Below are 25,043 nucleotides of genomic sequence, written 5' to 3'. Positions count from 1 at the left end.
CCATATGCTGGACTACAAAGCTACGTGAAAGCAGCGTTTAAAAAGCCAGGCCTACCACATTAAAGCCTATAACAATCTCTGTTCATGGTAAGTTATCACTCTCAATTAATCACCTCCCACAATGGGATTTCTGATGTGTTCAAGCCCCCTGAAAGCTGCAGGTCAGGCCGAGGGCAGACTGACTCTCAGTTCCCCATTCTCCATCCCCTCACTCCCCTTTCACTTTATCACATCTCTCAGCTGCTGCCAACTGAAGCAGCTTTACATTTTTCTTAGTCCTCAAGCTCTCGGAGAGAATGAGTGAGTCAAGCATCACACACTCCAAAACAAACACAGAGAGATAGATGTAGGTGTGGAAATGTGGGGCTTTATGTGAAGCAAGCGCCTCTGTAGTCTGACTGACTGACTGACTGGCTGGCTGGCTGAGAGCCTTTCTGCTTGATTAAAACCCCTCCCTGGTCATTCCACTGGGGCTGTTAGCCTATGAATGGTATTGCATTGTTAGGGCTCTCCCCATTCCTGCACTGCTGAATGGGTTTAACCACTGGTTTAGATTCAGTTACACGGTTTTGGTTGAAAGTGTCCCCCTCCCACCGCTTTGGACTCCATGGTTCCCTTGGCTGACCTGTTTAGAAGATGCCGTGGAAATGTCATGTTGCCCCTCCCATGGGCCGGACCTGACATTCACTTTGATAGGTAACAAAAAAATGACTTGGGATGGGATTAAACCAATGGCTCTTTCTTCACCACAATGACTTGCCAGTCTATGGTGGAATGCTACACATGTGGTGATGGACGACTTTGAAGTGGAGGATGCGATGATTCACTTCTTCACCGTATGTGGGATGAGCATTGATGGAGATTGGTGGAAAGTTAAACATTCCCTTAACAAAAGAAAAGCTTTGCAGCACAAATAGAACATTCTGGAAATGTTTATAGAGACATATAGGAAGTTCACATTATACATATAGAGAGGGGGTATGATCTACAGCACACATAATACACACTGCCAGTCATTAAAGGGTCAAGCTAAAAAGTTCTTAAGCCAATTCATCTTTTTTTCTTAAAACAAGTGGAAAATGACATGCTGACTTTTGCAGTGTCAGTTAAAACAGTCTATAAATGGCTGCTGTGGCTCAGCGGTAGAGCGGCTCGTCCCACCACTCGATCCGACTCCTCTAGTCTGCATATTAGATACTGAACCCAAAATCGTCTCTTTGTAATTGCACGGTAGGCCCCCTGTGTGAATGGGTGAATGTAGAGTAAAAGCACTTTGGGTGGCACAGAACACAGTCCATTTACCACCCAGGGTCATGGATGATATGATTATCAAGAAGAAAGAAGAAATACATGGATAGAAAGCATGAAAATGTGTCATAGTAATTAAACAGTCAATAAAAAAATAATAATAGTAATATAAGATAAAATAAAGAAACAAAAGGATGTTTGGAAACATTTTTATTGGAGGTTAGGAGATGTGTGCTATTTGATAGGAGTACAGCAGAATGTAGTTTAACGTAGTCACTGTTTTAGATGGTTTTAGATGTGGAAAGATTAGATAAGATCAACTTTATTGATCCCGAAGGAAATTACTTTGTATTTTGTATTTCGTATTCAACTTTTGTATTGTTGCTTCAACTTTTGTATTCTGGCAAAGTACAAAGTGTAAAGTGTCTCTAAGTGTGTAAAGTGTCTTCAGTGAAAAAGCAGAGGAATAACAAATTAAATACATAAGTACAGAATGTAAACAAGAAGCGGATAAATAACAAAGTGAAATTGAGGGTAAACAGTAAACCTTTGACAACTATTGCACTTGATGATGTTGCACATGACTGATTGGGTCCTTTAAGCAGAAGGAGGAGGTGTTCTCCACTATAATGCTGATCAACCAGGAGCTCAGAGACCACAGTGGGCATGAGCCGCTGATCAGCATCACAGTGTAATGAACACTTGTACCACTCGCTGACAGTGAATTCATTTTGCTTTACTCTTACTTTCAGATGTCAAGCTCTTTGAAGATGTATGTGATGATGATGATGAAGATGATGATGCTGCCTGGATTGCCTGGATATAGACCAAAGTGTTTCCGAAAAACAGAAATCCAAGTGTACTCACACAGAGTCAGACACAAACGTTCCCTGTGTTCATTTCCCATCAGTCCCCCGGTGCGCTGCAGTAGGACAAGCCTATAATCAATTAACTGCTCTCTCTTCATGTGGCTGTCAATTACGCTGGCCTGTGATTGGGGATATGACTGCGTTATTAGCTGAGCTAGCTGCCCTCCTCCTCTGCTTACTACATCAGTTACAACTAATAACTTAATAACAACACTTTTACTTGACATTTATTAGACAGATGCCTCCTGTCTAACTCTCAGCACAACATGACGGTGCCTCAGTAAAACCACCACTGATTCCACTCTGGACGTACGGGTTCTAACGTGGAGAAGCACCGTCCATAAGCCTTTGACTTGTCAGTACTCACTACTACTACTACTACTACTACTTTGTCAGCTATCTACAAGTCTGTATTTGATCTCTTCCAGTGTGGAGCCTTCTGTAGCAGTAAAGGAAAGTGCTGCTGGAAAGTGTAGACTTCCTTTATTATAATATTCCTGTCCCATACACACTGCTGCCCATAAAGTTGGAATAATTGTTCAATACCCCCAATTTAGTTAAAGCCTGAATCCACAGTTTGCAAAGGTTCATTGTGGTTTAAGTTACACTGTGATCTGTTTGGAAGAGTTTGATCAGTGAAGTTGAGAAGATATAAACTTTATTTATCAAGAATAAATCACATTGTCACAATCATTTCATGAGAAGAGGTAAAAAAAACATTTGATTCCAGCTTTATGGGCTGCAGTGTTTATCAGTCGCTGCCTGAGATGTTTATCAGCCTCTAACTGTATAAGAGACTGATATGAGAGAAACATTCATGAGTCATGTGTACTTGGTTTAATGGGGCAGTCCCCCAGCTTTACACATAAGGTAAGTGTAGTTGTGTGATGAAGTACTGGATACCTCAGGCTCTGCTGCTTTATATTGTCATCATTCTTTTTTCTTTAAATATTCATGAAAGGTTTAACTTGCAGAGGAAATACACGAAGCAGAATGAAAGTTCTACATGAGGCGTTTGATCGTACCATCCCAGTGTTGATACAAACACCACTTATCATATGGCTTAACATTCTGAGGTACTGCATGTGTTTTAGTGCATGCAGACATCTGTTTCAATGTAGTTCTAGAACATGAAAATCAGCTTGCACAGCTGTTCAGTGTGCATGCAGGTAGGTTGGGGTGATGTATGGGAACATAATGCATCCTGCCTCTATGCAGAAAAGTCCATTCTGTTATAGAACAGCAGTTAACTACAGTTAGCTGCCAAGCACAGATATGATCATATTCCAAAAGAACTTACAATGAGGGTTTTTTTAACATCATCAGTGTTCTTGTAAGGTCTTACTGGCTTTCAGCCTTTCAGCTGTCAGAGCCACAGCATTATTACAATGTACAGATTTCTGTTTTCATTAAATGGATGGAGACCAAGTGATGCCTGGGAGATGGGAAACACATGAAAGTGTGAGTTACAGCATGCTTTGGAAAATGTTCAGGAATTTATGACTTGGATTAAATGAATTGAAATATGCAATAACACTGTTGAGGTGTATTAACTGAGTAAAAACATTCAAGGAGCCAAGATTCAGTAGACATGAGCTGTTTTAATGCTCTTCAGTCACAAACAAGCAGCACAATGGATTGTGTGACACAGTGGATTTACATTTACATTTAGTCCTGAGAAAAGTCAGTGACTTGCTTTGGTTGCAGTGATAACAAATAGTGGTAGTAAAGATATACTTCAGTTTTACAAAAGGCTTTGTGTGTCCTTCTGACTTCTCTGACACATCAGTGAGTCTCCATGGATACTGACTTTAGGTATATTTTACAGCCTGTTGAAGCAGCCCGGGAGGGTTTCCTACTTTACGTCTGCCTCTCCTTTCACAGCCATACTCCATTGGTCTGCAACAACAGCACATATAGTGTCGGCACCAAGGCTCGCTCTAAAGGTAATTGGTTTCATTGGAGAGTGGATAAATAGCAGTGGCTGGTTGTGGAGGGCTTCCTGCCGAGTTTGACCGCTCCTGGGTTAATCACGGTCCCTCTGAGGCTGGAAGCTTTCCCAGTCAGCACTGGCCACCAGCCACTGAAAGCTTTGACTTACAGCACAGCCGGCTGGCCCTCAGCTGCAGGGAGAGAAGAAGGAACTGTTAGATGGGTATTTTTTAAACTGACGATGAACTAATGACACAATATGTTACTCCTCCTATTGTGCCTACACAAACACCATCACCTCTCTACACATGTGGGAGGTATACGACAGGTATACTGTGTTCAAGTACACAAAATGTTTCACAAGAAAACGTTAGACTTTTTCATTTTCACTGGAAAACCATCAACAATGGCGTTCATGTCCATGTCTAAAATGATGTATTCATTAATATAGTTTGACCAAAAAAGTGAAGAATGAAATCTTCTTTAACGTCATCGGGATCAACCTTTTATCAGTTTGATGAATCTAAATTGTAGCATCACAAAATAGTCATGCAGGGAACCGTCAGTGTCTGTGTTCCAGTGTTTACAGTCATCTCTCTGTTCCCACACTGTGGACAGTCACTTATTGGCAACCAACACTGTAAGACTACAAGTGATGCTGGCTGCAAAACCGCCTGGGTTCTTCCCACTCTGAGTGCTGTTAGTGGTGTGGCCCAGGACTGTCTGCTATCCTAAGGGTCTCCCAGTCCACTGAGACTGCCTGTGAAGTTCAAGGTCCACAAGCTCCTCCGGTCAGCAGGGTCCTTAGGCAAGATGGTGAACCTCATATTGCAAGTGAAGCTGTGCAGCAGTGTGTGAGTGTGAGACAGGATGTCCATTTTCCATTTAAGAGTGAAATATAATTTACAGGAGGACCTGTTTCAGACGTGCTGCACTCCAACTTGATGACAAAAAAAGTGGTTTCAATTAACAAATGAATCAATCAGTGACTGTCTCACTCAGTCAGACATGACTCTGCCCTCTAGATACTAGAATTCAGTGACTGTTTCTAATTACTGTGCAGATTAATGATAAACATTACTGCTGATGTGACACTAATCATTTAATGCTCATCTCAGCATTGCTGCAGCTTTCAGTAAAAATGTCATTACAGGACATTTCTTTTCCCAACATGTTCATACTTCAACATCAAAATGACACTTTGACAGATTTAGGTGGAATCCAAACAACTGGTCTTCTCTGTTTTCTTGTTCTTTAGAAAACACACACACACACACACACACACACACACTGACTTGACACTGAGCATTACTTGTTCCATGACTTTTTCTTTTGCTACGATGTCAACATCAGCAGTACGTTTGCTTTGCAGTTCTTCCCAATTTGACCAAAAATTAGCTGCCATTCCAACACCATAAACTCAGTATTTCCAGCATGCAGGCTTTTGTTTTTGATTGATTTGACGTCCGCATAATGCTGACTTTCTCCATCCCATCGGCTGACTGAAACGGCCTTTTTGTGCCACTGACTCTCTCTCACACACACAGCTGCATTTGTCTTGCAAATCCATCCCCGCTGCGCCGCGTTCAGACGAGGAAAAGAGAGCAGTCGGACATCAGTGAAGTTCAAGCCAGCGAACAAGCGGAGAGGCTGTTCCATAGCAGCCGCTTTGTCGATATCAAAACGGAGAGCTGGTGAAAAATGATGCATGCTTTTACACCTCCGAAACCTGGCAACTGACAGAGCAAGGGGAGGGCTTGGGGGGGTGGGGGTACAAAAAGTAAAAAAAAAAAAAAAAAACAACTTTCCCTTCTCTGGAGGCTAAAGTCAGGGGAGGAGAACAAAAGAGCCCCGGTCCAAACGGGCTGAGTGTCCTCTCGCGCACGACGGGGATCAGGAGCGCAGAATGTAGGAGATGGATGGAGACGCACACGTACAAACGGCCGTGACTGAAATTAGCATATTTGTAATTTATCACGTTTGTTGAGTTATTCAGAGATTTTTTAAAGAGCTAAAAAAAGAAAAGAAAATGGATCATTTGTCAACAAGTGCTGGTTGTGCGCTGAGGTGGAGCTTTTATATTCTGACCATCCCACATGTGTCACAAGTCTAGTATCACTTCTGTTCCCCAGGAAACTGCATCAAGTGCTTATCTGCTTATTTATTATATGTATTTATTGCTTTTTGTCTTCGACCCCAAGTCTGCTTCATTTCCATATCGTCTCAAAGGAGCTCCTCGGGTGAATAGACTGTAATATTTCATGATGGGGCACGCAAAAGCTGTGCACAATGCCTCTCATATCCACCCTGCTTTCAGCCGCAACAAAGATCATAGCAAGACGTCTTTATGGCTAATTCAGTCAAAAGCGCATCTCCCGTCCTCTGGCGCGGAGGTCAGCCCGCCGTGTTCCCTCCACCAGGGGGGTTTTCAGAGGCCAGAAGCGGCCAACTGGCTCCGTCACACCACAGCACAGACACACGCAAACACACACACACACACACACATTTTACCGGTATGAGCATTCAAGCATTCAGTGATTAAGGTCAGAAAACTCTCAGTACGGTTTGTGCTGCGACTCTGTTTTGGGGTGAAGTTGAAAACAGCCAGGGTATTGATTTCACTTCAGATATGTCTACAGCTCATAAACCTCCCGTATCTCTAAGCAGACTAAATACAAGAATTCGCAAAATTATATCAAAAGATATGAAATTCATTTAGGCCTTTGGTTTCTGGGTGATATTTTCCGCAGAAGCAGCAGGCAGTGGCGTCATCAGCATAAAAACAAGCCTGGTTTTAACACATCGACGCAGATCCAGATGATTTAACTTCCAAAGCAACACACTCTAATAACACCCTGCAGCATTGTTCTATTTTAACATGTTGTGTTGAAGAAATAAAGAGCCTGGTGTCCCAGATTAGACACACAAGTGCTGAAAGTCACATCCCATTTTTTTTTCTCTCTCTGATGTTACTGTTGCTAAAATGATTGTGCTGGATTTACAAAGTCAATCTGTCAGAGGATGTGGGGCATCAGAACAACACCTGAAATCCCTTTCAGAGAAAACGTCTAGTCTGACTCACCACGGCCTCCTATTGAAGTCGTGCATGGGGCAAATAACTGGCCCTATCTGTTGATACTGCACGTCACATGTCTCTGGTGCCCCAGTGAGGCAGTGAGGTGCAAACAATCGCAGCGCATCACCGCAGCGCGCAGCAGAAGCCTGGTTAGGAGGAGGGCGAAACTGGAAACAGGCCTTCAGCTTTTACGCATGAACGCAGTGCACTCGAAATCAGTATTAATATGTTTCATGTCATCTTCATGTTACATTTTTAATATTAGACAAAAAAAATAATCATTGTTATTGTCATCATCATTTACTGAAGTCCACATATTATTTGTACACCACAGCACCAACTGACACATTTGATTAAACACAATTTATCCCGAGGGGAGCATCACAACCAGTATATCTGAGAGGCTGAGCTTGTTTTATGTGGGCTCTCTCGGAGAGGTTCAACTGGCTCCATGCGCACTCACTTCAGTCCCAGTCCAGTCCTTTGGAACAAATCCAAGGAAACGCATCTCCCTCCACGGTTAAAAATAGAAAGTAGTGCCCCTAAAGTGTACGACAGTGCACGTCATAAAGAAATACAATTCTCCTCTAATTATTTAGCCTCTAATTCTTCTGTCTTAGCCACCCTGATTTTCTCAATGGAGAAACCTGCTCGTGCGCCCCGGAGCCACTTGTTGCCGGCGCATAAAGTTGGAGCTTTTGAGAAGTTAAATATCCCGGAAAGAACACAAGTTAGTATCTCAAGGGTTTCACTGGGACAAAGGACCAGCGCCTTAGCACCATATGCTTAATGGCTACAGCAGTCCAGCCTTTATTAAAGGCAAAAAGTGGCTCTTTAAAAGTTGGAAAGGCTCCTTTATTTGAGTTAGATGGAGCACTTGCGCACAAAACCAGAAGCGCGCATTGCCATTGACTCGCCCCCTTTCTCTTTCTTTCAGGAGTCTGAAGCGGCCACCGTCATCGCCCGTTTCACTCCAACATAAGCTTTTCATCACCCGGCTTTGTTCTCGGTGAAAGTAATGCTGCGAATCAAAGAGATGACAATATTTTCCATCAGCTTGGAGACCCTGGACAAGAGCCCTCGAGCTTTGGCAAAAATCGGGGCCGGTTATTCATTCTGTCACTCCGCACCTGTGGTCCCGCATTCAAAGTATACAAACCTGTCCCTATTAACATTAATTATTCACAAACAACACAAAGGCTGAAATAGAGCAGGTTGAAGTCTGTTTATAGCTCCTAAATGTTTTATTCCTCTGAAGATGTGCCCAAAGCTTTTTTCTCTCCCTCGCTCGCAACCGAGTGCCCGTCTCTCTTTCAGCCTTGAGTAGCCCTACAGTTCGGATTTTACAATCGCAGCATCTGCTTAATCTTGCGGATGAAAATATGACACAAAACATAGCTAATAGAGGATTTGTTAAATCCCGATAATGAGTGATCAACGCGGGAAACAATGGTGCAGTATGGTGAGAGCCGTATGGTTCCGGGGGCACCGGGGACAGTTTGCTCTCTTGTGGGGAAAGCGCCAGGTGATGGCAAGAAAATCGCCGTTCCGAGGAGGAGAGCACATCAAATCCACCTCCTTTCTCTCTTATAAAAAAAACAGAAGACATAAATTTAATTGGCTTATCAAGGCGCGGCGAAAAGCCCTCGCTGTTAATTGGCTGGGGGCGCACAAAACAAACGCAGGGACGTGTTTGGCCTGTCTGGCCCGCGCGGTGCTTTCAGCCCGGTGTCACATCAATGAAAATGTGTTTTATTATTGCAAAACGTCATGCTTTACAGTTGCTATATTGTGTCCTGGACAAAGGCTGATGGAACATTAAAGACGTGGCGAACGGTGCCAACTCGTCTCGAAGACACTGCAAGGGCCTCTCTCTTTGCTTGCTTTTAGGCAGCTGCTGTCCAGGGACTCGGGCGCAAGGACAAGAAAAGAGGCAAAGTTTGAACTACCAGGTGCATCCCCGGAGAACGATCTGTTCCAGCGGGACAAGGAAGTGCTCATAAAGATGTAATTTAGATCGGAAGGTCTCATCTGAAAGAAACGTCCCAGCCACCTCCCCTCACCGCCTCGCGAGTCCTCCAGTTCTCCTCTTCCTCTGTCAGAGCGGAGCCAGCAGACACCTGTTGGTCACCGGCGGCTCACAGACTGGAGTGTCAGGTCGGCGCACTGATGCCATGTTGGACAGAAAGAGTGTTGGTAATGACTCCAGGGGACAGCGCGATAATCCGCAAATCAAGCCGATTTGTGGCTGTTGTAAAGCGGCTTTCCCAGCGCGCCAACATGCGGGCTTCAAGCGGATTTGACGGCATTAGAGGCTCTCCAACCTCTTACTTTCTTACCATGAGTGCATCAGTCAAAGCTGTTTAACAGAAGCTCCATACCTTCCCCGATGCCTTCTTTGGTTAGCGCAGAACTCCCAGTCCTTCGCCACCTTTCTCCATCACTGCTTGTTAATTCGTTTTTTCAGCCGTGGATGTAAACACACGCACACACGTCCACCGCCAGTGGTGCGTAAAAGTGCCCGTCGCTGCTTCTCCCTGTCAGTAAGCCGTCAGCAGACCTCCACCAGCACGCACGGCTCCGTCCTGACCAGCCAGCAAGCAACTAGTGTTTCTGCGTGCACAAGCAGGAAAATGATGACTGTGCTCTCTGGTACTGAGTCCAGCAACAGTCCCGAATGTCCTCACCGGTGATCCGAGAGGAAAAGTTCGGATTTCGACGGTGGCTGTTTATGTAATTAGAGATACTGATCATATGTAATACCTGAAACTAGACATTCATTATGTGAAACCCTGCAGACGTCTCATACTACAGTTCAGGTGAACTGGAGGCTGTTTTAAGGGTTAAAGCAGCGGAGTGTGAGCCTCAACAGACCGGGAACACACGTCCTAACATTTAATCTCTCATATATGTAAATAACCTTTGAGCTCTTTATGTGGTAGAATTGCACTATAATAGCAACATTAATAGATTAATAGGTCACATCATTTATACACTGCTGCCCATAAAGTTAGAATAATTGTTCAATACCCCCAATTTAGTTAAAGCCTGAATCCACAGTCTGTAAAGGTTCACTGTGATCTGTTTGGAAGAGTTTGATCAATAAAGTTTTGAGAAGATATAAACTTTATTTATCAAGAATAAATCACATTGTCAGGTAAAAAAAAACATTTGATTCCAGCTTTATGGGCAGCAGTGTGTGTTGGAGCATTTCTAAAGGAAATAGATGCAGCGTGCAGATTCTATACTTGGTGGAGTGAAAAGCCCCCAAAGCCTGAAGCCAAAGAATCAATACCACAACATCATCCTGCTTTAGAATGTCAGCAGTAAGTTAGTCTGTAAGTACAGTAAGGGCTCTGTGGGTTCGACTTTTATATCTGGTTGGGGGTTTTTAATCTAGTTCACTAATGAATCACTAGTTCGTGACGTGCATCATGACTTCTGTAAATTCACACACACCCTCCGTGAACTGGCTTTGTGTTCAGCAAAGACCAACGCGCACATTTAGAGCTTTTAATGAACTTCACAGCTGACCATGAAGCGGTGCCTCAGTGGAGCAGGCTATTAGTGGCTTCTCCTGAACACTGATAACCAGCCTAATTCACTGAATGGAATTTGAGTGATTTTTTTCCAGCAATGAAATCTAACAGCCTCCTCATGTTGCTTTCAGAGCTCAGGCTGGACTCAGGCTGGACTCAGGCTGGACTCCGGCTGGACTCAGGCTGGACTCCGGCCTTTTCTCTCGTGTTCACTACTTTTAGTGATCTTCGGGGATTCTTCTCCTAAGAATTCTGACACTAATGTCTAAAACAGCACTAGACGGTGTTCCGCACAGTGAGGTTAGTGCAGCTCTCTGCCTCTCTGTCTAACTATGAGAACGCGCCGCATGTGTATATGGTGAATCAGCGGCCTTTGAGCCGAGCGCACAGCTATTCTCAACCAAATGACCGCTAATGCCCAGGCCTTCTGAGAATTAAGGGAAATAAAACCTGTCAGACAGTAAAATGGTCGTTTCCTTTTAAGCCTTGCCAAATCCGTAGCCGGAGTGACAAGATAGCCGGGAGTATTTCAGCCTGTCCCTTCCGCTTGGCTGCGGCCTCTCCAAAGGATGTAGAGAGGCGCTCTGCGCTGCGCACACTGAAACCATCAGCGGCACAAAGGCGTGAAGGTGCGAGCGACCACAGTACTACCACTGTTTTAACCCTCTTTAGCTCTGGAGCTCTGCTGCACAGCCAGAGGGGAGCGGCCTCCTGCCAAAGAGATGGAGGTGCCCGGCTTTGACTCGCTAACATTTGACTTTCTAATGCCTGTAATGGGATTACATGCTCCTGTCGCGCTGGTAATGAGCAGTGGACGGATTCACAGAGGAGAGAGAGAGAGAGAGAGAGAGAGAGAGAGAGGAGCTCCCAGATCTTAAACAGCGGCATTAAAAAGAAAGCAGAAATATGTGGCTTCCCTCAGAAGTCCTGTGTTTCGGCTGTAAAGAGTCTGAAAACACACAATATTAGTGGTGAGGAATAGAAACATGAGCAGACCCACCTGTTCAGCTGCAGGCTTTTAAAATCCAAACGGCCACCGTCCTACCAGGGGCCCTGCAGCAGTGCTTTGCAGGCCGCCTCTGTCTTGTGTTTGCAGCTTTTGGGCCCACTTGGTTCATATATGTGGCGGGGTGTGCTGTGTGGTGGTGTGGGGGCGGCCACAGAGAGAAGAGTGGGACACATGTTGGAGGGATGCCGCTACCACGGGAAAAAGTGTCCGGGCAGCACCTGGCAGCACAGAGGAGCATTCAACAGCCTCCCAGCACACTGCTGCACGCCGCGTGCGCCTCAAACACCTTCAGCTGTTGGGCGAATACAGTGACTTCTCATTAGCATCTCATTTGCATATTTATGTCACAATATTGGGCTGTCTTAGTTTGGATTCATTGTCATGTCAGACTTTTAGTTTAAAGTTCATCTATTGTGTCTTTGTGTGGCACCATGCGGCTCCTCAACATCATAATAGTAATAATAGTAACAATCACGATAATAGTCACAATAGTAACAATAATAATTATTATGATGAGAATAATAACGATAATAATAATAATAATGACCATAATAATAATAATAATTATTATTATTATGGTCATTATTATTATTATGATAATATGTTATTTAATCTGATGCGTATTGACATGCTTCATTCACTCATCTCACCTCCTCTAAATAATAACAGCTAAATAAAAAGCGTTGACTGTAACCATAGTTACTGAATGAATCCCCCTTAATAGTAGTTACCATTAATTAAGTTATGCAAAATAAGGATGAGAACATATAGTTTAGTCTCCACAATACATTTTCACACAAATAAATCTAATTTTTTTTAATCAAAAAGGCCCAAAAGCTTTCAACCATATGGCGTGGATTTCAGGAGGGGGAGGGGGGGGTTCTGAACCTGATGCTGTTTTTAATGTCAGTAATGAACCCTCAAGCTTAACACTTGCTGTCAGAATGGTGGAGAAGGATTCCTCCACTAACATGATGGTGCTGAACATCAATAACAGCCTGTATATGATAGAGCAGAAACACACGTGCGTTCTCAGTAAGTGCTTTTATTTGCAGAGTGAATATAAATATAAACCATTTCTCTCATTCATCACAGTTAAATTAAAACATATATTATCACTTGTGAAAAAAATAAATACATGATTGCCAGTTGCCTGAATTACAAAAATAAAATTATCAACGTGATAAAACTATTTACAGCATTGGATCCAATACGTGGGGGGGGGGGACTGTACAATAAGCTCACACGGTGTTCACAGTATACAATGCGCCTTCGAGTGCGCATTAAGGCCACCAGCTCCACTCTGGGGGCTTGTTCAGGCCACAAGGCCGAAAGGAGGCTTGTTCTCAATATCTGTCAGGCCCGGTTTGTTGTGCAGTTTGCGGGGGTCTTCCGGGGTCCACACCTTGGCAGTGCGGATGATGTTCTGCTCCCGGAGTTGCTTTTCATCCGACCAGGACAGAGAGTGTCCGGCAAGTGGGGGCAGGCCGTAGTCCGGGTCGCTGGGGGAGGGAGACCCTGAGGACGGAGAGAGGAGAAAAGAATATTAACATCAGGTTGAACAGACCAGGACTACACAGGCTGCAGGACTCAGCTCAGCCTGCACCTGATCCTCCAGGACTCACTGACTACTGCAGCACTCCTTAGAGAACAAACACAGTGTGGTAGGATCTGAAATGGACCTACTTGTTCCTCTGTGGCAGATGATGACCTTCTTGGGTTGCGCGTGAGTCTCGCTGCTGGAGTTTCTAATGGGCAGGTCGGACTGCACGAGCTCGGCGAGGAAGTTGATGTATCCGATGGCGAGCCGCAGGGTGTCCACCTTGGAGAGCCTCTTCTCGTAGGGCAGGGTGGGGATGTGGGAGCGCAGCCCCTCGAACGCGTCATTGATGGACTGCATCCGGCGCCGCTCCCGGACGTTGGCCGCCTGCCTCAGCTGCTGCATCTCCATGTCAGACCTCATCCTCCTCCTGCGCTTCAGCAGCGGCCCGCCGTGGTGGCCCATCTGGGGGGACAGGTCCGGGGTGCTGTCGGCGCAGCCGTACGAGAAGGTGGAGGACGAGGAGGAGAAGGACAGGTTGCCGATGTCGTAGTCTCCATCGTGGGGGGCCGCCCTGCCGCCGCCCTCTTTGCTGTAATAGTCTTGGAAATGACTGGTGAGGAAGTCGACGTCATCATCCAAGAAGTCGTCAGTGTCCAAGTCTCTCGAGGACTGGTCGGTGAAGAACTCGTCGTCGTCGAAATAAGGAGGGGAGGAGAAGGAGTCCAGTCCGGAGAAGGGGTCCAGCACACTGTCCATCTTCTCCTGTGGTCGCCCTGACAATGACACGTCGTTCCTTCCTTTAAGAAGTCTCCGCTCCGTGTCTGCTGCTCACACTCAACAGTTAGTTTGGGTTGAAGAACCGGCACGCGAAGGTTCTTTATAGCGACAACCATAGTCGCGTGCCGTTCGCCAGGAGCGCCAGCCAATCACAGCTCGGTCCGCGAGGCGCACCTCGAGATAATCCGGCAGAACGCCACGCCCCCTGCCTCCACTGCCACCGGCTGTCCCGCTGCACCAGACTCCCTTCACAAATCAGTCAATTTAGACCTCTTTGTTTAACGTAGCCGAAATTGTTTGGAAGTAATCTTTCCCCCGATGATCGACCAGACTCTGTCCCCCAGGTTACACCGTCACTACACTGGATGTGTTTGGCTCAATAGTTAATAATGTATTTATATATTTAATGTATTGTTCAAGCTTTTAACGCCACTGTTTCATATTTGGCTTGTGGGTCAAAATTGTACAGGATGTTTAGTGACATATTTAAACACAACACAGCAGCACTTCAGTTTTTTTAATAATTCGAAAATAAGGTGTCTTTATTTTAGGTTTAGGTTATTAATGTCTAAATTATTTTTCTTTAGCATATGTTATTATGACAGGACCCATGAACCTTTGAATTACCAGCTTTAATAATAGTGGTATTTAAGACAGACACGGACGTCCCACAAATTCCCTGGGATGGAATGTAAGATTATTATTATTATTATCATTTTTATTCTTCTTATTATTTTTAAATGATTATCATTATTATTATTATTTTAATGTTTAACACACACGCACATAAATGCTTTATATCCCCTTGTATTTCCTCCCTATAGGCAAGTCAAATGTAGTCAAATATATTGAATCTAAACATAAATGAATAATATTTTGTGAGGAGCTGTTGACTGTTGCTGCTTTTGCAGTTTGGGATCTTTAGCTTTCCAGGGAATAAAAGCCCCAACAGGTAGATGGTGATGGACAGACAAACATTATCCCTCCAAGGAGAGAAATAGTAGCGCACATAAAGCGGAGCAGAACGTGTTTCTGAAGGACCTCTGATGTGCAGAAGAGCCTCTCAGCTCGGTCATTTATTTAGCAGTAAGTGGGCAGCGCTGCAGCCCTAAATACATGCACCAGTAGAGTGGTCGATGGGCCACTTGTGCCAGCCAGTGCGGTGTTGATTGGGAGAACTGGTGGAGGAATAAAAGCACAGTGGTAGGCCCCGGAGCTCGCGCCTCCCTGACACCTCACGCGACATATTAACGCTCGCTGGTAAACGGAAAAGAGACTGCCCACCGGCCTGGGGTCTGTAAGTGCGCATTCATTCAGTCCATTCAGTGAAAGGACTCACTTTGTTCTGCGGAGAAAATGGACTGCAGGGACAGGCTGGGTACGCGCGCACCGCGCGTGCACGGACAAGGCTGCTACACGGGCCGTGGCCGTGGGAAGAAGGCCATTTGCGTCCCTATCGCCACTCAATACAACATGTCGCGTTATAAATGGGGCTTGTGCTGCTGTCTACTTGATGAAGCTGTAGCTGGGAGCCCGCGTGTCTCAAAACAGACGCACAATACACGCACATCCCGGCACCAACCAGGTGCTGAACACAACACCAGACACGGACAGGGCCCTGCAGGACTGCACCCACAGTGTGACAGGACAGCACCCTCCACCAGCACACACTGCAGCCCCACGTCAGCTCACATACAACTGAGACAGTGGGCTAAATCTTTACACACTTTAGTTCAGCAATAGTCATTTTGGCAGTTTTCAGTAGCCAGTCACTCCTGATTTTCACCAAACCTATGAACATGATCTATTAGTATTAGATCCTTCAGTAATTAATAATTATAAATTAATAAAACAAGCAGCTTCTGTGCGGAGAAAGGGAGCCTTTAAGTCCAAGTCTGAACTGTGATAAAAGTGTGAAGACAAGGTCTTCCTCTTGAGTGCTCTAGTCCAGCACCTTTCTAGAAGAGCCTGCACATGCACCATGTGGCTGCTTCTGAGACACAGCAGGACATTTATTTTAAAGCCTAAATACAGGCTAGCACACGTGTTGTGCAGCATATATATATAATTCCTCTTAAGCCTCAGTGTGTCCATGTGAAGACATCTTTGTTTTTAATATCTCCACATCTGATCACACGATGCTCCACTCATGTCTGTGCAACAGGAGTTGTTCCTGTTGTTCCATGTTCTGCTCATCTCAAGTCCAAACATGGCCCACAGACACACACACTCCTATAAATAGACTGTCTGGATGAAGAGGGAGCCAAACATGTCCGGGCTGTGAAGCTCTTTTCTCAGATCACGTCACTGACTTTTCTTTACTGACATATTGTGGCTTTTATTAATCACCAAGGCAACTGTGTGTGTGTGTGTGTGTGTGTGTCTGCGCGCACTGACAAGTTAGAAAAGTGTGTGTGTCCCTCCCCTCCCTGTTGAAGCGCTCAGGTTTTTAACGCGCCGTGACCGCGCGCTCCACGCCGCCTCATTGATGAACGTGTTGTCATTCTGAACGGGCCGACCTGCGCGAGCGCACCAAGTGTTTGGGTTCCCATGCTGCCCCTCGGTCTGCAGCATGCAGCCGGCTGGACGGGGCATTAAAACCGGCCACACCGGTCACGGTGCACGGCGGGGGTGGTGGAGGCGGGTGTGTGGAGACGCACACACACACACACACACACACACACACACACACACACACACACACACACACACACACACACAGGCGCAAACAAAACAAAACAAAAAAAAGAATAAATTGCCACCGTCTGTCAAAGTTGCCTAAATAAGAACAACAACAATAATAATACTAATAATAAATAAAAAGTGAACAGGCATGAAAACACAACATGACGTTATATTGTGTTAATACATAGTATTGATCATTTCATTCATAATATAGTATACTCTAAATGATTTGTCCACACAGACATTTCGTTGAGTTCCTTTGAACAGTGTTTGCTGCTCTCCACAGTCATTAAAGCATTAAAGAAATAAAGCATCACTGCTCCTGCTCCTCTGATCTTAAACACAAGGCTGTGATAGGATATGAACACCTTGCCTTTCAGGAGCTGAAAAAGGAACTCCAGAAAGTGAAGTATAGCAGACAAATGTATGAAATTAGAGCTGGGGCTAATCCTCCCACACAGTGGTAATCCATGTAATCTCTGGCTACAGGGGATTATCCATCTGGAGGACTAAAACAAATTAAAGGGATTGACTGAACAGTAATTTAACAACATAACCTTTGCTTGTTGGCCACTTAAAGGTAACCAACTCTTGTCTTAGACGTTTTAGAAAACCTAAAAAAAAAATCCTACCAGCGTTGAGGTCATTTGTTTCAGATGTGGAGCCAAGTCTCTACCAGATTTACACATCCATTATTTTAGTGGCGTCTTTAAACAACATTTAGACGATATCCCGTGGACAACAGAGAACGTAATCAAACAGTTCGATTAATTCTCAGTCCCTGTCATTTACTTTACAAATATGTGTTTGTAACATTCGGTGGCTGGTTGAACATTTCTCAGGTGGGGGGGGTTTGCTTTGGGGAATTTGGACTCCTGAACTCAACATCTCGCAGTCCAGGACTTGTCTTTTTATTTGTAAAAGCATAACCATGATCTTAACCAACTGTAGCCATAGCACAGGTGGAATGAACAGATTTTGTGAAAAGACATCATTTAAAAAACATCTGTTGGCAGGAGACTGGACATGGACCCCATTCTCCAGTGTCAAAGACTGAGCCATCGTGCACCCTTTCACCTCTCTGACTTCTACAGTCTTAGTCTTTGCTGCACTGTAAGAATGTGAGCCACACTAGAGGACAGTCTCCTGTGAGGTTCTGTGTCCTCTGCAGCCTAATGACAGAGATTAACTGATAACTGCTAGAGTGTGACTGGAACAGCAAACTGCACTGAACCACAAAAACTGCCTGAAGCAGCCGCCACCGTCCACATTAGTCACCTGTTAATAGGTGCACTCGTGAACCTCTGCTTTCTCTCTGTGTCTGTGTCCTACAAACAGGCACACATGCTCGCAAACATTAACGAAAGCAGGTCACGGAGTGTCAGCGCGCAAGCTGCTGTGTTAGCACCAGGGAGGCCTGGGAATCCCACCACATGCAGGCAGGACTCTGACAGACAGACGTCAGGAGGGAGCTCCCTCTGCAGACTGACAAATTAAAGAGCTCTCCGTGGAGGATGCACTGCTCGTTTATTAAGGCAGCTCAGCTTGACTTAGAAGGTTTTATGCAAAAGCAGATCATTTCTAAAAAATGAATAAACCATCATCAGTTTAATTGACAAATGGATATGATTCATTGTGAAAATTAGAAATAAATTAAAAACAACCGAACACCAGTTTGGTTGATATGAAAAGGAAAATAAATAAAAACTTTTACTTCAGGAATAAAATCACAACTTTTTGTTGCAGGATGGTTAATATCCATAGAACACAGAACTCCTGTCAAACAAAGACCCCGAGTTAAAGGAACTAATCCTTCATCAAGGAAAAAAAGTTGACAAACTCAGGAAGAGCAAGAAAGGAGGCAGTCACATACAGCTGGTTGTTACTCAAAAAGAAAGGTACACCAACATACACTCAGCGTCCAGTTTATCAGGTCCACCTGAGGTTAAACCTCCACAGCTTCCAGTGTTCAGTGTTTGTTTCAGAGAAGTGTTAGAATCAAAGGACATGAAACATAATGAGGGAAGTTAAACTACAAGCAGCCAATGGATGAGGGGGAAGCAAAGAAAACGACACCCTGCCAAACCTGCTGAAATGTTGTCTAGGTGAGAATGAATCACACTGCACTGACCTCCAGTCTGAACAGGAACACAAAGTCAACTCATGAGCGATGTTACTTAAACTTCAGCTGCACTAGACTGAGATCAAGTGTAAAAATGCTGAAGCAACATTTTTGCTTGATCTGACATTTCTAAAACAGATATGGTGGAGGTCCACTGCCTTGTTCAAGGACACCTTGACACCTTCCCCACCCAGACACCCCCAGTCAATACTCCAAACACCACACTGATAAAGAGACCCCTCCCATTTCCTTTCCCCTACAAGATGTCAAGCAGAAACACCCCTGAAGTCTATATTATAATCCTCAAAAGTCCTTGAGGGTGCTAGCAGGGTGGGGGGGGTGGGGGGGTCATTGCGGGGGTTGAGGGGGTAATTGACTCATCTGTTGCTGGCTCTAATTGATTTGGGCATTAATCTGGTGGTCCCAGACTAAGAGCCAGGCTAATATGTGAGGAGGCTGGAGAGAGTCCTGCTCTGCCCGGGGGCTGTTGATGGCTGTGGGGAGGATTGGAGAAGATTAACGGAGATTTCTCAGCGTCCTGCAGGAACAACTGAGCTGAGCTGTTTGTCTGCTTCTCCGTTGAAGCAACAAGACAGGGTCAGGGTCGAGGGAAAGTCCTACATGCAAATGTGAACACAATTCCATTATTGATACACTATTTCTCACAGTCTTTTGGAAAAACTGGGGGCTTCCAGGGAGCTTGTGGGCCCTCGGGGGCCCCCCAGGTGTCAGTGAGGAGGTTTGGGTGGCTGCAGCTCAGAGGTAAAGCAGATCGTCCACCTCTTCTTCCATCAGAAGATCGGCTGTTTGATCCACACGTCAAAATGTCCATGGTTCAAGACCCTGACCCCCCCAGTAGTGTCTGGAGCTGTGGTCAGTGTGTCTGCTGTACCATTTACCATTCAGGGGGCTTGATAAGGATCATTTACTGATTTCTGAGTGTCTAGGAGTGGGTACTACAGATCTTATACAAAGAGGACTTAAAATTGATCATTGATCAAAAATCATTGATTGGGATCTATGGTCCTTGACTGGGTTCTAATAGTTCTTCACTGGGTTATGAAATCTTGTCCTGTAGTCTTTTCTGTGACTATGTTCTGGGATTGATCATGTTCTGCCTGGTCTTTGAGTTGACAGAGATGTCTGACAGTCTGGGCCTCTGCCTGTGGTGACTTATGTGATTGCCACATCTTTTAGATTGTGCCTGATGTCGTGACGTCCTGTTTGTAGAAAAATGCACCAGTGAGACATTGTTATGCCGCAGGAGAACAATGCTAAATGTGTGAAGCACCATTGACAATCTAATGAGTCTTTTTTATTACAAAACAGATGAATAGTTCTAAACGCAGGGAGTCTTTGTCACGGAGCACCAACGCAGACTGGGACTGTGAACGAGGACCTGATGACGAGGACAGCTCAGAATATGTTTGTGGCAAGAGAAAGTGAAAAGGAAAATGTGATAAAAAGCATAATTACAGCAGTAAATACAAATCAATTCCTAGTTTAAAAAGCCAAAAGTAATCCAAAAACACTCCCCATTTGACCATGAGAGTGAATCACTCACAGGAGGCACTACAGACAAAAGGGAATCCACACAGTACCATTGTACTTCGTATATTGTACGACTCTTGAAGAGACACGGGATCAGGTCTTCACAGAGGCAGGCAGATCTGTACTGCTAATTACCAATACAAAATCTACATGCCTTAAAAGCACCCACAGCAGGAGGGAGCATGAACAGTTCTGAGCGTAGAAAGACACTACGTTGGCAGCAGAACCTCACTGAAGGGCACACTGTGGCTCAGAGGCAGAGTAGGTCCTTCCATCAATCGTCAGAGATTTGATCCCCAGCTTCTCCAGTCTGCATGTCAAAGTGTCCTCGGGCAACACACTGAACCCCAACGTCCTCCTGAAACACAGCTTCAGTGTGTGACTGAACAGTCTCTTCCACTTTATAGATTCCTCCGACATGAATGATGTGTGAGTGTGAATGTGTGTAAAAAGCACTGGCCAGAATGACTAGAAAGGTGCCGTGCAAGTGTGGACCATTTGCTGAGAGGGAGTTCAGATGCACGGCCAATTTTACAATGTTTGGCCCCGAAGAGTTCCTCAAGGATCAGTTCCTCAGCTTCAAGACCAAGAGTGTACCGTGGTTAATGGATAACTACGAATTACTTTGATTGTGCTCTCTGACTGCCATCAGAAAACTGTTTGTACACTCATCATGTTGCTGCCATGCACTAAGAATAATGAGCTTGATGAGGTAATGCTGGTGTTTGGGTGATCTGAGCTTCACACACAGGCTGCCTTCTTTCTTAGTGAAGGCTGTTTGCAGCCTGAAAAGAATTCACAGACACGACTCACAGCTGAAAAAAGGAACTGCACACAACATTTTTAAGGGTTAAAAGTATTTATTCTGTTTGTAGATTAACAGTTGATGAAGACAAAAGATGCGTTACATTGATTTATTTCTTTTTTTTAGTTCATTCATTCAAACCAAACCTGAACACTGTGTGGTCAGTAGTTTGCTGTCCTCCCATACTGTGTGGATACATTAAAGGATGACCAGAATTAAGAGATCCATCTGCACCCAGGGAACAAGATAAAAAGGGACTAAATGATATTTTATCTGAAGCTTTTGTGAGGCTTCAGCAGTCTGAATCCACTTACAGTTTTTTAAATATAAAATTCTCCCTCAGTGTCTCCTAAGGCAGTGTTTCCATACTAAGCTGTTTAGAGTTACTTAACACAATGACTGAATGGAATTGGAGTGAGTGTATTTTTGCACAGTTGATCTTGTCCCACATCCACTGGGATCATGTAGGGAGGGGGATCTCTTATTGGACAGTATGAACAGGAGGAATAACTACAGCAAGTAGAGCAAAACGAGTCAAATGATCGTCAAAACGATCATTTTCTTTTTGGCAGCTGGATTATTGTGACATGTCGTGTTCAGATACATCTGATCTGATACGTCCCCAAATTGCTACTGCTTTATAATGTACAACACCTGTTTAAAGAAACACACACTATACTGTACAATATGCAAACACAGAATACAGAAATTCTTCCAACTCATCACTTACATCCTCCCAGAAATACATGATCAATAATTAATAAAAGGTCATTAAACAAACAAAAAATGTTACATTAGAACTAGATCTCTGACATGGCTGAGAAAGATAAGAGACTGGCATCAGAGAAAAGGATCATTATGACTACATATGTATAAATGTATAGCTTTTCCTACCACATACTGTCCCTGTGTCTTTTCTCACTCTGGGGGACCATCAGTAGATCCAGCAGCACACACACTCTTTCAGTGCACTACCGCCCCCCTGTGGTTACAGAGGGGAACACACCCAGACTCCAGATCCAGGTTCCCACGAGGCTTTCACACTAGTGCACTGACATGTCTGCCTATTTCTAGCTACTTGTTTTCACAGTAATCATTTATACAAAAGCAAAGTTACCACGATATCCTCCCGAAAGACTACGTACATTACATAATTACATTCTTATGCAGCACTGCTACATTACTGCAATTTTGTACTGAAATTGGTAACAGAAACATTGATTGCATGACTTTTTTCAGTAAAATGGGCAATCAGACAATGAAATCATGCTATATTATGTGTCAACATTGATCTTTTGGACTGAGGGGGAGAGCAGAGGATATGGAAATCATGGGTTACCAATATCCAAATTATTTTATTTAATTTTTACATACAAAATGTATATCTTTTGTTTTAAAGGTAAAAACTAATATGAATATTACACTGACTTATACTGACCTATTGTGGTAACTGTGATCAGAAACACTGGAGCACTGGAGCACCTGGACTTTATTTCCAACCTAATGGTTTTGGTACGTGACCTTTAAAGTTGGAACAATGCCTCGTGCTCATGTCCAGAGCAATTTGGAAGACAAACTGTTGAGATATCTTGCTCTGGACCAGAGTTTTGGATGGATGGGATTGGATCAGCCTCTGTAACATCCTCTCCCCAGCAATGAACACCCTCGCTTTTGTCTGGGCTGAAAAGAAGCCAACAGCAGCTGCCAGGAACATCTTCTCTGGGCTCCCAGAAAACACTGCAACAACACTAGCAACACGTAGTACTACTCCTGGTAGCCTCCTAGTCAGCCCTCCTCTTAATACTCACTGTCCCATGGGATGATTGCCTTGAAGAGGCCAACAAGAGGAGGAAGGCAACATGTGCCTAGCTGATGGAGCCATGTCAGTGGAGAGCAATGCACTACTTGTTTGTCAGGAGAAGCAACCCCAGATCCCCCTTAGACTGTCCCACCGACATTTTCAATGCTTCTTACGCCCATGGACGATTCCTTAATGGGACCTAGGCTCCCTGGGTTCCCTAGTCTCCCTAGTCTCCCTAGCACTTGCTGGCTTACAAAAGTCAAGGCTTGATCAAGCCTGGATAAGTGCCTGACCCCCGATTACCCCAGGTGCACCACAAGATGTACTCTACCACAGGAATAATCACTGCACAGCATTATCGGTACATCCAGCTACCATGTGATCTTTTACTAGAGGCTCATATCTTTGTAATATATGAACACACATATGTGAACATTTCTTTGATATACTGATACCATTGAATTTGCCTATGTAAAGCATGATGAATCTGTATTTGAAAGGTATTATACAAATAAGCCTTCCTTGCTTTAATGTTCCAATCCACTTGATTCCTACAGGAGCATCTACTCCACCATAGAAACCACAGAAAACCTAACCACACAATTCACTTAACATGACATGTTGCAATGTATAAACATCAGTCATAGACGAAGACTTGATAGTTAATTTTATTATGGGTTCTTCAATAGTCATGGACATATAATAATCTCTTTACAATACAACAAAAGATCAGAAGAGCATGACAGACCACTTCAACAGAATCTCATAGTTTAAAAAATCAATAAATAAGAGCATAAATAAACCAAATACATGTTTTCAACTGAGATATAGATTCGTAAGTACTAATATTGTGTCTGCATGCGTCATGAAACACCCTCAACCATCTTCTGTACAAACAAAAAAGATAGGTGTGAGTGAGAGTTAATATACAGAATGACTCTATGAGGCTACTAGACCGTACTGAGGAAGGGCCCGACATAGAAAACAAGGGACTCAGGAAGCACTTTATAGAGACCTCACACACCACAGTCTTCCATTATGTTAATATCTACATATGAAACGCATACAAACTTTATAACACATAACATAGACTGTTGCGCGCACACACACACACACACACACACACACACACACTCACACAGTTTGAGTAACAGACCACCATGTCTGGGAGACCCTGATTTTATAGACTACATTTACCATCTTTTCCTGAGGAAAAAAAGCACTCAGAGCCAGCTCAAGCACACCATCGGTTGGAATTGTATGAATTTTCAGCAGCATTACATCCACGACTGCCCGTTTTAAAATATCAAAACATTGTGTAAAATTCAAATTATTTCTTTGAGTTGAAATTAAAATGTCATTCTCCAGTGACATGTGCATCATGTATGACTACATGGAAACTGCCTAAACTGTTTCATTTTCATGTTTTAAATGTAAAACTAGTGCCGACATGAAACAGTTCCATTGACAAAACATGTTCTAGCAGAAATGCTAACACTGTGATGATACATTTGAATGCAAAATAAATTGCCCTTTTGGCTAATGACCACAAAAGGCAATTTTTATTTCATGTTCACTGTAAATGAACTTCATTCAGGTCCAATTTCAAATTAAACATTAAATATGACTACGTTTGGTTTTCTGATGTTACCAATATGCTTGTATCACATCCAGACCTTTAATTCTAATAATACCAATACAAACTAAACACCACTGAAGAAATAGTAGATGTTACAAGACGGCTTCATCATATGATAGAGGGTCAGAATTTTATTCTGATTCATACACATTTTCACTCTATATTGATTAATGATCAACTGAAAAACATTGATTCATACCTTTTAATATCTGCTGATCGGTGCTGCACTGCTCTGTATATTGTGTGATCTTTTCTTTACTGTTTCTGTGTGTACAAATAAATCTTAACTAAAGTCAACTTGCAATTTCATTTTGAAGTTTTGGTTGAGCACTTTCCACCTGTGGAGTATTTATAGTATTTATCAAGAAAGGACATGCTTTAAGGGTTAGGGTTAGGGTTAGGGTTAGGGTTAGGGTTACCAGACCACATACACACAAATAGAAAATG

At 43.9% G+C, this 25,043-nt stretch overlaps 1 protein-coding gene across 1 annotated transcript; it reads right to left on the bottom strand.

Moving 5' to 3' along the window:
* Positions 1 to 12,987: 12,987 nt before the first annotated feature.
* Positions 12,988 to 14,023, bottom strand: ptf1a (pancreas associated transcription factor 1a). Its single transcript, XM_070845676.1, has 2 exons — positions 13,360 to 14,023; positions 12,988 to 13,191 (listed from the first exon to the last, which is right to left on the bottom strand). Exons 1-2 carry the CDS (start codon positions 13,970 to 13,972, stop codon positions 12,989 to 12,991), a joined length of 816 nt encoding a protein of 271 aa, XP_070701777.1. The 5' UTR covers positions 13,973 to 14,023; the 3' UTR covers position 12,988.
* Positions 14,024 to 25,043: the final 11,020 nt, after the last annotated feature.

Source organism: Pempheris klunzingeri, chromosome 15 (genome assembly GCF_042242105.1).
Source record: "Pempheris klunzingeri isolate RE-2024b chromosome 15, fPemKlu1.hap1, whole genome shotgun sequence".
NCBI lineage: Eukaryota > Metazoa > Chordata > Actinopteri > Acropomatiformes > Pempheridae > Pempheris > Pempheris klunzingeri.
The sequence above is the reverse complement of the archived record's forward strand: the minus strand, read 5'-3'. Positions and strand labels throughout refer to the sequence as shown.

Coding starts and splice junctions, on each gene's coding strand:
- ptf1a (XM_070845676.1), bottom strand. CDS start 13,972: ATGGACAGTGTGCTGGACCCCTTCTCCGGACTGGACTCCTTCTCCTCC. Junction 13,192..13,359: donor CATCTGCCACAGAGGAACAA/GTAGGTCCATTT, acceptor CTCCGTCCTCAG/GGTCTCCCTCCCCCAGCGAC.